Below are 12,547 nucleotides of genomic sequence, written 5' to 3' on the forward strand. Positions count from 1 at the left end.
TCATATGCCCATATACCCTCATATATATATACATATATATATATATGTATATATATATATATTTCTAATCCCTTCAACTACTGAGAAAAGTTTCATAAGTTACAATTATTGCTTTTCCATGTGGGAATGTTAATAGTTCAACTTTGATAAGTTCCTTATGATTCCTTTTCCCTATTCACCTTTTCATGCTTCTCTTGCTTCTTGTATCTGAATGTCAAATTTTCTATTCAACTCTCGTTTTTTCAGCAAGAATGCTTGAAAGATTCCACTGAATGACCATATTTTCCCCTGAAACATGATACTCAGTTTTGCTGGGTAGGTGACTCTCGGTTTCAATCCCAGCTCCTTGGACCTCCGGAATATCATATTCCAAGCCCTTTGATCCCTCAGTGGAGAAGCTGCCAGATCCTGGGTTATCCTGAATGTGTTTCCACAATTTTCAAATTGCTTCTTCCTGGCTGCTTGTAATATTCTCTCCTTAATATGGGAATTCTGGAACCTGGCTATAATATTCCTAGGTGTTTACTTTTTGGGATCTTTTTCAGGAGGTGATCGGTGGATTCTTTCAACCTCTATTTTGCCCTCTGGTACTAAAACATCAGGGCAGTTTTCTTTGAGAACTTTCTGGAGTATGATTTCTAGGTTCTTATTTGGTCATGGCTTTCAGGTAGTCCAATAATTTCTAAATTATCTCTCCTGGATCTATTTTCCAGGACAGTGGTTTTTCCCATGAGATATTTCACATTGTCTTCTATTCTTTCATTTGTTTGGATCTGTTTAACAGCATCTTGATTTCTCATAAAGTCATTAGCTTCCATTTGCTCCAGTCTAATTCTGAAGCAATGATTCTCCTCATTGAGCTTTTGAGATTCTTTTTCCATCTGGCAAATTCAGCTTTTTAAGGCATTCTTCTTCTCATTGCCTTTTTGGGCCTCCTTTGCCATTTGAGTCAGTCTGTTTTTTAAGGTATTATTTTCTTCAGTCAGGCTGTTGACTCTCATTTCATAATTTTCTTGCATTGTTCTCATTTCTCTTACCAATTTTTCTTCCACTCCTCTTATCTGCTTCTTAAGGTCCTCTATGGCCTGTAACCAGCTTGTATTTTCCTTTGAAGCTTTTGGTGCAGGAGTTCTGACTTCACTGTCTTCCTTCTGTTGCATGCTTTGCTCCTTTTTGTCCCCAAAATAGCAGTCTAATGTTGGAATCTTCTGCCTCCTTTGTTTCCTTTGCCTGGTCATGTCGCCCCTCAGTCACTTGACCCCTGGCCTTTTTGCCACAATAGGACTCTGCCACCAGACAGGGGAGCTTTCGTCCCAAACGCTGGGGTTTTCTCAGCTGCCAGAGGTATTAGATGGGTGCCTTCTCTGAGGTCTCCACATGCTCTGGCAAGCTGGACACACACCCCAGACCTCCACCCTAGACTGCAATCCAGATCCAAGCAGATTCGCAAGAGCGATTACCCCTCAGACTGGTGCTTGGTACCCCTACACTCTGCAGGCCAAGAGCTGAAGCTGCCACATGGTGCTGGCTGGCTGTGCTGGCGTCTCAGCGGCTTTTTACCTTGGGGGTAAAAGCCTTGCACTCCCACTTACTGGTCCCAAAGTTTAGACTGCACTGACCTCTCACTTTGTCCTTCGAATCTATGTGTTGATAAATCTGGAAAGGGCCCACAGCTGCTGCTGATCTGGAGTCCCTCTGGTGGGCTGCTGGTGAGGCTCGCCCTGGGGCTAAAGCCTTGGAGTGGGGCTGGGCCCAGCTCCCAGAGCGATGTGCTGGATTCCTGCTGGCCTGCTGGGTGTCCTCAGTGGGAGGTTAGCTTCTCTGTGTCATTTTGTGGATTCTGCAGCTCCAAAGTTTATTTAGAGTCCCCTTTTTACCTGGATTAGGGAGGATGAAAGCCTCAGCCATCTTGGCTCTGCCCCACCCAATTTTTTCCCATGAGGAATGTAAATAGTTCAACTTTGGTAAGTTCCTTATGATTTCTTTTCCCTGTTTACCTTCTCATGCTTCTCTTACTTCTTATATCTGAAAGTCACATTTTCTATTCAACTCTGGTTTTTTCATCAGGAATGCTTGATGATACTCAGTTTTGCTGGGTAGGTGATTCTTGGTTTTAATCCCAGCTCCTTTGACCTCCGGAATATCATATTCCCTTGATCCTTCAATGTAGAAGCTGCCAGATCCTATGTTATCCTGATTGTGTTTCTACAACATTCAAATTGTTTCTTCTTGGCTGCTTGTAATATTTTCTCCTTGAACTGGGAACTCCGGAACTTGACTATAATATTCCTAGGAGTTTTCTTTTTGGGATCTTTTCCCAGAGGTGATGGATGGATTCTTTCAACCTCTATTTTGCCCTCTGGTTCTAAAACATCAGGGCAGTTTTCCTTGAGAATTTCTTGAAGGATTATTTCTAGGTTCTTTTTTTGATCATGGCTTTCAGGTAGTCCAATAATTTTTAAATTATCTCTCCTGGATCTATTTTCCAGGTAAGTGGTTTTTCCAGTGAGATATTTCACATTGCCTTCTATTTTTTCATTTATTTGGATCTGTTTAATAGTATCTTGATTTCTCATAAAGTCACTAGCTTCCATTTGCTCCAATCTTAATTCTGAAGGAATGATTCTCTTCAGTGAGCTTTTGAGATTCTTTTTCCATCTGGCAAATTCGACTTTTTAAGACATTCTTCTCCTCATTGGCTTTTTGAGCCTCTTTTGACATTTGAGTTAGGCTATTTTTTAAGGTGTTGTTTTTCTTCAGTCAGGTTGTTGACTCACTTTTTCTTGCATCATTCTCATTTCTCTTCCCAATATTTCCTCCACTTCTCTTTGATTTTCAGAATCCTTCTTAAGCTTCTCTATAGCCTGTAACCAGTTAATATTTTCCTTGGAAGCTTTTGGTGCAGGAGTTCTAACTTCGTTGTCTTCCTCCTGTAAGGAATCTAGAGTCGGGTTGCTGTGCTTTCTTTGCTTGCTCATGTTGCCACTCAATTACTTGACTTTTGAGCTTTTTTGCCACAGTAGATCTCTGCTACCTGAGAGGAGAGCTTTGTCAGAAATCACTGGGTTTTCTCAGCTGCCAGAGCTATTGAGTGCCTGCTCTGAAGCTTTCACCAGCTCTGGCACCTGGTCATGCACCCCAGGACCTCTACCCTAGACAGCAATCTACATCCAAGCAGGTTAAAGCAAGAGCAGTTAGCCATCAGACTGGTCGCTTGGTCCCCCTACAATCTGCAGACTAGGAGCTCTGAAGCAGCCATGCCATGTGCCTGAGCCGCTTCTCCCTGGGGGGGGGGGGGGGGCAGAGGCTGGACCACACTCCTGGGACCCCCTGTTTCCACAAAGTCTACACTGACCACTCACTTTGTCTTTGGCATTTATGGGTTGATAATTCTTGAAACTGCCATAGCTGCTGGTGATCCACTCTCCCGAAGTCCTTCCAGAGGGGGCTGGCTGGGGTGCCCTGGGGCAAAAACTGTGGGCTTAATAGGGGCTGCGATGGACCCTTCCTGCCCGGCTGCCTTCATTGAGAGACTTGTTTCTCTCTGTCAGTTTGTGGGTTCTGTAGCCTTAAAGTTTGTTTAGTCATATTTTATAGGTAGTTGAGGTGGTTATGGGGGGAGCGCAGGGAGTTTTCCTGCTTTTACACTGCCATCTTGGCTTGTCCCCTTTCCCCCCCACCGTAAGACTCTTAATAACTATGATCCATTGTTCACACATTTTTGGTTAAATTCTGATCATTTCTCATTTCCATAGAGCTCCTTTAGTGGGACTTTACTGTGTAGAGCATTACATTAGCATGCAGAAAAAGATAAAAGTTTGGACCTGCTATTAAAAAAAAAAGCATCAAAAACCTTCTTTTAAAACATTTATTTCATAAATCCCTTATAATTTTTAGCCTATTTTGTTACTTAATTTACCAGAATTTTTTTTACCTAATTTTCATTTTTTTTCTGTACTTATATGGTAACTTATACCTTGATGTGTTTTATAAAACTTAATTTTGAGAAGTACTTTATATAGCAAGTATTTAGTAAAACAGTCTGCTAAGTGTGATGAACCTGATGCTACATATTTGGAAAATGACATGTTACCTATTTATAGTGCACCTGTCTAGGAATGAAAGTCATGAGAAGATATTTGTAATATATTCATGTTTTACATGAGAGCTGGGGGTTTTCTTTTCATGAGTTAAGCAGCAGAGTTTGTTCCAACTTCAAATAGGCAGAGGTTTGTTTTTCCTGTTAGCTTAAAGCTGAAACAAATGGTTCGCATGGTACTGAAAAGCCTTGAATATTTTTCAGAGTACAAGAGGGTTGAATTAATACTGAATGTTGTTAACAGTAATTTAAAATACAGCAGAAGTCAAATTTTAGTACTTTTGGTATTTTGATACTAACACTTGGAAAACCAAAGTGAAGTACAGAAATGGATTAACTAAAAAAGAGTTGAGAATAGGAATTTAAGGGAAGATGAGGGTAAAATCTTATCAAGAGGTAGATTCATAATTAATAAAGACCAGTAACTAAATTTCAAAAGGTTTTTTTACTCAAAATATACTTTTCCAGATTTTCCTTAGACTAGGTAAACATATTGAATGAATTAGAAGTAAATGCTACTCCTGGTCAGTTTGTGAATTTTACATAATTATTTAAGTTTCAGTCTGAAAGTAAATACTTCATTCACATTGTGGTGTATTTATACTTTTTTTCCTCACTAGGTTATTCTTGGAGATTACAATTGGATGTCTTATGAAGAAGTTTATGTTCGAGCCTTTAACTTTGGAAATGGTCTACGGGTATTGGGACAGAAGCCAAAAACTAACATTGCCATATTCTGTGAAACCAGAGCAGAATGGATGATTGCTGCACAAGCTTGTTTTATGTATAATTTTCAACGTACGTGAATTTTTATTTTTGTGTTATTATTTATTTTTAAAAATTTCTTAAAGCATATGTTGGTATGGTGTTGTAGAAGAAGTTATTGACCTATTTCCTTTTAATAATCCATAAGAATAATAAATTGAGTATTGGTATGCTTTCTATTCAGTGGATAACCCAATTTTTTTTTTATTACAGCTTGAATATGATTTTCTTCCTCTTCCTAATAGTCTCCCAACAAACCATTTTTCTGATATTATTGCAAGAATAGTTGGAGAAGCACTATTGGAAACAGTTTATATATGATGAACACTGTTCAAATCAATTTTTAAAATTTTGTGACCATCATTATTATTTTTTCTTTAAACCTTATCACTCATTATTACCCTCCATGTCCTTGATATTGGAAATATAGAGCGGAGATCAGAAAGGTCAGAGAGTAGAAGAGGGAAAAGTAAAGAGCCAAGCCCATCAGAAGTGGCTTAAACTTAAAGCATAGCTTTAGGCTAATACATTGAAAAATAACCATCTTGATATCACTAGACAATGTTGAGAATGCTGCCTTTTTCCTTCTGATACCCTTCAAATGAAGGGTGATTATTTGATACTAGACCTCAAAGAGTTATGTGGATTTTGTTTCTTTGGCATTTAGAAGTAGGAAAAGAGATTAAGGACTGTAATGGCTTATAAGTAGTCATTTTTTTAGAGACCTGTCACTTTGGCAGACGAGTGGAGAATGGAATGGAGTGGGAAAGTATTGAGGCAAGAAAACCAATTAAAAGGCTTGAGGTATGGTCCTGTATCAGGCTGGGAGCTATGTGAGTGGAGAGAAAGGAATCTTTGGTAGCACTGTTAGGAAGGGAGAAATGATAAGGATTGGTGACTGTTTGGATCTGTGGGGTAAGTGTAAGTGAGAAACCAAGACTTGACGCTGAGGCTGCTGGCTGGATAACTGGGACTGTGTTGGTGTCCTTGAAAACTCTAGGAAGCTTAGGGAACAAGCTAATGAGCTCTGGATTAGACATGTTGAGTTTCAGAGTTCTATGGGATGTTTGAGTTATCCCAGAGCAGTTGGTGATGTGAGACTGGGGTTCATTCATCTTTATAGAGATGACAGTTGAACCCATGGGACCTAAGGAGATTACCAAGTGAGAGAGTGTACAGGTACGAGAGAACAGGACCAAAGACTGACTTGTAGTGGGTTACCAACTATTTCTGAGCATGACCTGGATGAAAATTCAGCAAAAGAGAATGAGAAGAAGTAATCAGACAGGTAAGGAAGAACCAGGAGAAGAGTAGCTTTATGAAAAGCTAGACAGGAGATATTATTGAGGAAAAGAAGGGTGATCAACTGTGTCAGAGGCTAAAGAGAAGTCAAATGATAAGGATTGAGGAATGGTCATTAGAGTTTAGTAATTAACATCATTGGTAACTATGATACTATTGTTAGTTGTGAGGACTTGTGGAAGATCATGGCAAAACATGGTTGCCCAGAGAAGTTCATCCATAATAATGGACAGTGCTTTTATGCTTTTCTGAGGCACCATTGGAGTGACACAGGGCTGTGTACTCGCTCCTGTATTTTTTGGTAGCATTGTATTTTCAATGATATTGGCAGATGCCTTCAAAGAGGATGAAAATGGCATCAAGGTCAGTTGCTACACTGATGGTAGTAAATTATTTAACTTGAGAGAGCTACAAGTCAAGACTAAAGTGGAGGGAGAATTGGTGCATGATTGTTTTGTTTGTAGATGATTATGCTTTCAGTGCAGCCTTTGAGGCTGAGATACAACAAAGTATGAATCGATTCTCTGCTGTTGGTGCTAATTTTGACCTGACAGTTAACACTATGAAAGGAGACTTTCCACCAGCCAGCACCCCACCATCCATATGTGGAATCATCAGTTACAGTAAATAGAAAAATTTTGAATGCTGTGGATAAGTTCACTTTCCTTGGCAGTATACTTTCCAGGGATGTACACATAGATGATGAAGTTGATGTATGCATTGTAAGAGCTAGCTCAGTGTTTGGAAGCCTCCAAAGGAAAGTTGTGGGAGAGAAGAGGTATTAGACTGCCTGCCAGACTGAAGTTCTACAGAACCATTGTGCTGACCTTATTGTTGAATTCCTGCAAAACCTGGATAGTTTACCAACATCATTCTAGGAAATTGAGTCATTTCCATTTGAATTATCTTAGGAAGATTTTGAAGATCTCCTGGCAAGATATGGTATGGGATACTGAAGTCCTTTCTCAAACTGAACTGCCAAGCATTCAAACTCTACTTACTGCATCATAGAGGAAAACTCTCATGGCCCGACCACATTGTTTGAATGCCCAATGTACATTTGCTTAAAAGATTTTTTTTTTATGGAGAACTCAAGGCTAGTAGTCACAGAGGTCAGAAGAAGCGATACAAGGACACTCTCAAGGTCTCTCTTAAGAACTTTGGAATTGATTGTGAGGCACTGCCCAGCATGGTGTGCCTGCATCAAGGAGAAGGCACTTTGCTTGTAGAGCAAAGCAGAGATGGAGTGGCTCAAAAGAAATGTGAGATGTGCAAATTTAGAGAGATCTCCTTTTCAAATGCTCACATGGACTGTTTGTCCCTGACACATTGTGCCTTGACCCTGACAGTGGTATCATTCTGGTCCTCTTTGAGCACAAAGAACAGCTGACTTTGGGGATAGCAATTTTATTTGAATGATATTGGCACCCAGAATTCAGGGTTTTTAGAGGCTAGTTAGTGAGGTGAAAGGAAGTAGAGGTACTAATCATGGCTTTCTCAAGTACTTGGCAATGCAAAAGGCCAGCTTTAGTCCTGTCACTTTTAATGACTCTTCTTTGACTACTATTCTCCACACTGACCTTTTCTTCTTGTATTGCTGCAGTGCAACATTCATTACCACTTCTTTTGGTGCTAAGTCACTTATTGTCTTGTATCATTATATATTTCAAGTATGTTTATGTTTTATTTTCCCAAAATAAGCTCTGGTGATGTCTTTGTAGACAGGGGCCTTTGCTTATACTTCTCTCATAGCATTTAACACCACATGGTATTTACCAATATAAGGGGTTATGTTTTAGAAATTGGTTGTGTTTGTTAATGAAAGATAACCCAAAGTAAGACATCTAAGATCAAAAACAGGTGGTCCTATTTTGAAAATTGAAAATCGTGAAGATTGTCAGTGATTGGAAATGGGAAGAAGTATGTGGCAAGCATAATTTCTTTTTGGAGCATAAATTAAGATTTTTCAAATGGAAATAGATTTTACTTTTGTTTTTACAAATTGATTTAAAATGTTTTTGTCCACAGTCATTGGAATGGTGCCTGGCATAGTTGGTGTGTATTGCTTTTTGATTGATAAGAATTAATGTTCTAATGATTCAGATCTTTATCAGAAGCTTATTCTTCTTACTTTTAATTAACAAGTGTTCTGAAATGCTTCAACATTGACATTATGTTTTAATTTTAGTTTTTCTTGTCTTCCTTGTAGTTGTTACCCTATATGCTACTCTAGGAGGTCCAGCAATTGTTCATGGATTAAATGAAACAGAGGTAACCAACATCATTACAAGTAAAGAACTCTTGCAAACAAAATTGAAGGTAAGAAACGCGGCTATTTTTAGAATTATATCTAACATTCTAAGTATTTGTGGGAAAATTTAAGCTTAATATATGACAGCTTTTGTTCTGCTTATCCCTTGCTGAATGAGCAAAGAATCCTTCGTCTCTTCATCCAGATCATACCCAATAATAACAAGTTTCTTCCAGGGCTTTTTCTCTGTGCTATTTCTCTGGGTGATCTCATCAGCATCCATGGTGTAATTATAATTTTCTGCAGATGATTTCCAAATAAGTGTATCCAATCTTAATTTCCTTAAGTTCCAAATTCACATCACCTCCTGGCTATCTCAAACTCATCATGCCAATTCATAGTGAATTATCTTCCCCTAACCTTTCCTTTTTCAAACTTTGCTACCACTAACTTAGTCACACAGGCTCAAAACCAAGGTATCACCTGTAACTGCTCATTCTCATCTCTCATCCAAGACACATGTAAACATCATATTTTTTACCTTCAGCATATTTGCTCTTACCCTATTGCCTTATGCCTTAGCATTTTTTGTACTTGGACTATCAGAGTAGCCTTCTAGGGGCGCCAAGGTGGAGCAGTGAATACAGCATTGGCCCTGGAGTCAGGAGGACCTGAGTTCATATGTGGCTTCAGACACTTCACACACGCACAAACTAGCCGTGTGACCTTGGGCAAGTCACTTAACCCTAGTTGCCCTACCTTCCCCTCCAAAAAAAAAGGCAGAGTAACCTTCTGAGGACCTTCCTGCCTCAAGTGTCTCTGCTCTAATCCATCCTCCCAGCAGCTGCCTAAGTGATCTTTCTTGCAGGTATCATGTCACCCCCCTCCCTCCCCGCCCAATTCAGTTTTGCTGGCTTCTTCCTCCCTTCAGGATCAAATCTAAAATTTTCTATTTGACATTTAAACTGACCCCTGCCTACTTTTCTAGTCTTCTCACACTTAACCCCCTCCACATGCTCTATATTCTAGTGACACTGGCCTCCTTGCTGTCATTTTGCCCATTCCTGGAATGCTATTCTTTATATCTTCCTCCTTTCTCCCTTCAAAACTCCATTCAGACTCACTTGCTGCAGAGGGACCAGCACCTGTCTTTTCAGTTGGCCTCATGTCTGCTGTGTGTATTTTTTTGCACCATGATCCTTCTCCATTAGAGTGTGAGCCCCTAGGAACAGGGCCTGCAAATGTTCACTGGTTGATTGGTCATTAGGTTATAAGAAACATCCAGGCTTTGAAATGAAAATAAGACTTGAATGGGATTCCTAAAGACTAAGGGGCTACAAGTGGTACCAGGGTTTGGAAATAACTTTTTCCCCTAAATTTGTAGGCTTCACGGTGAGAGAACATAGGTGGAGTGATAAAGAAGCATTGCATTTATTTTATGTTCCCTTCCTCTCAAGAGTATTTTAGAAGAGGTCGGGCTTCTGATGATCTCTGAGGTCCCTTCCATATCTAAATCTAGGATTCTGTGGTCTTAGAAGTCCTGTCTTAAACACTTATTAGCTCTTACACTGAACAGATAACTAATATCCTATGGATTATCCTCAGTGTCCCAGTTTCTATATCCAGCTCTCATCTCACCTCGGCTCTGGATCTGAATCACCAATTCCATATTGTTTATTTTGAACTGAAAGTCATATTGGCATTTTAGACTAGATATGTCCATATAGAAGTCATTGCCTTTTTCCCTACACTGTCCCATCTTCCAGACTTACCTGTTTCTGTTGAACATACAATGCTTCTCGTAGTCACTCAGGTTATTTACTATTGTAATCACTTCTTGATTGGTTCCTTTTCCTCAGGACTTTACCTCTTCTCCACACAGCTTACAAAGTAATTACTAAATTACAGTTCTGACCCTGTCATACCTTACACAGTTAACTCCAGCAATTCCTTTTTAACTCTAGGATGAAGTGAAGATTCCTCTGTCCTCAGAAGTCCATCACAGCCTGGCTCCAGCCTGCTCTCCTAGTGTCTGTCAGGCGTTCCGTGGTCCAGCCATGCTGTCCTTGCTCTTGTTCACTCACAGCATTCTACCTCCCTTTTCTCTGTATTAGCATAGATTCTTTTCCTCTCCCTCTTTGTGTCTTAGAGGCTGTATTATCCTTCAAGATTCAGATGAAGGGCCACCTCTTTCATGACCTTTTCTTATCTCCTAATCTTCTAGTAAGCACCTCTCCTTGAAATCGCCTTGTATTTACTTTTTATGTAGTTTGTGTATACTTATTTCCCCCAATAGAATATAAGTTCTTTATTGCAGTGAGTGTTTCATGTCTCTTTTTTATCCCTAGAGCTTATGTAGTAGAGATTTAGTAAATACTGATTGTTTGATTAACTAAAAGGACTAGAATTTACACACAAATCAAAATACCAACCTGTCAGTTTGACAAAGTATTTTTTTTATCCACAAGATAAAGAAAATCAAGATTGTAGGAAGAAAACTTTTATTTTAAAGCAAAACTATAATATCTGCTTATAATTTTTATTTAAAGTACATTTACACTTATAGGAGAAATTATAACAATATAGTAAAATCAAATTTAAAATAATTGTGTCAGTTGATGTAGCTGATCTAGACTTCTAGTGTTTAATTTCTCAGTTTTATCATCTGTAAAATGGGGATAGCAACACCTTTCTCACAGAGTTGTTTTGAGAATTAGGTGAAGACTATATGCAAAATGCCTGCCATATTATCAATACATATAAACAGGTGTCTTTTTTTACCTGAGAAAGGGTGAATCTTTGCAAGTCAGTTGGTTAAAAAATAGAGTAGTTTAAGGTCTGTTGTCTATTTTTGGACCATTTTTCATGGGAAAACCACAAATTTGATAAATTCCTTACTTCGTAATATGTGAAATATTGATCATTATTTTTAACCTTGCCTATTTCCATAGGATATTGTGTCTCTAGTTCCTCAGCTGCACCACATCATTACTGTGGATGGCAAGCCAACAACTTGGTCCGAATTTCCCAAGGGTGTCATTGTTCACACAATGGCAGCAGTACAGGCGTTGGGAGCGAAGTCAAGCTCAGGTATGCTCTAGTTTACTGACTTCTTTTCAACTGTATTTCTAGTCATAATAGAATAGTATAGTATGCTCATGAACGTTCCATTTGGATATCACTTTTAATTATAGAGTTGTTGAAAGAAAAAGACATTGTTTTAAAAGCAATTTTTATTCAAAATTATCTTTTCAAAAAAATTCTGCACTTTTTCCATTTTTTCTTTTTCGCTTATTTCTGAATAGTCAGTAACATAAATTTCATTATTAAACTCTATATTGAAACTTGTCTGTGTTCATAATGGTTAGATACAAATGTTTGTCCAAAAATTATTGGACGTTATTTGTGACCTGGATTATTTGTGCTATATAGTTTTTCCTACCAAAGCTTGTGAGAGAGGGAGATTTAGGTTCCTGACATGCCCCAGTGAATGCTTTTTTCCCATCTGTGTAATGAGTGGCTAGATGAAGTTGAAATATTATAGTGATGTGTTAAATTCACTTCTGAAGGTTGGCCAGAGAATTTAACCACTGTTTATAACGCTGATTCTTTTGGAAAATTTCTTGAATTAGAAAACATTTTTAGTCAAATAGAATTTAACATTTTTTGAATAGGAGATTGCCAGCATAAGTTGGCTTTTTTTTTATTTTTTATTTTTTTAAAAGCAATTAAGTAACTTGCTCAAGGTTACACGGCCAGGTGTTTCTGGGTGGGTGCTAAGTGACTGAGCCTGGTCATCCCGACACTGGAACCGATGCTCGTACTCTCTGTGCTACCTGGTCGCCCCATAAATTAAGTCTTGTATCCCTTTTTATAATGGGGCCACATACAATGGCAACCTGATTAAAATAAAAACCAGGAAAATGAAACCAACAGCTTTGGAATAGAGAAGTTCCTGGAACACATGTTGAAGATGCCTAAATTCGTATGTACGGAACTGGGTACAGTTAATTGCATCATTTAAAAAATATCTTTTCTAAATATGTGAATTAAGTATTATTCTGAGCATACTTTCTAAGTACAGGCATTTTTTCTGATTTTTCTCTTCTGCTTATTTTATCACTTCATTT

The 12,547-nt window shown here is 38.5% G+C and overlaps 1 protein-coding gene across 5 annotated transcripts in view; it reads left to right on the forward strand.

The window, feature by feature from the left end:
• ACSL3 (acyl-CoA synthetase long chain family member 3) overlaps positions 1-12,547 on the forward strand; it is an 88,459-nt gene that overhangs the window by 48,443 nt on the left and 27,469 nt on the right. For all 5 annotated transcript variants that reach the window (XM_069104525.1, XM_069104523.1, XM_069104527.1 and 2 more), the window contains exons 3-5: positions 4,720-4,897; positions 8,376-8,485; positions 11,369-11,507. In XM_069104525.1, the coding sequence (XP_068960626.1) occupies positions 4,720-4,897; positions 8,376-8,485; positions 11,369-11,507 (427 nt within the window). The remainder of the gene's footprint in view (positions 1-4,719; positions 4,898-8,375; positions 8,486-11,368; positions 11,508-12,547) is intronic.

The sequence above is a fragment of the Petaurus breviceps genome, unplaced genomic scaffold (genome assembly GCF_028583685.1).
Source record: "Petaurus breviceps papuanus isolate PSGF00001 unplaced genomic scaffold, PetGlider_PUasm1.0 688, whole genome shotgun sequence".
Lineage (NCBI taxonomy): Eukaryota > Metazoa > Chordata > Mammalia > Diprotodontia > Petauridae > Petaurus > Petaurus breviceps.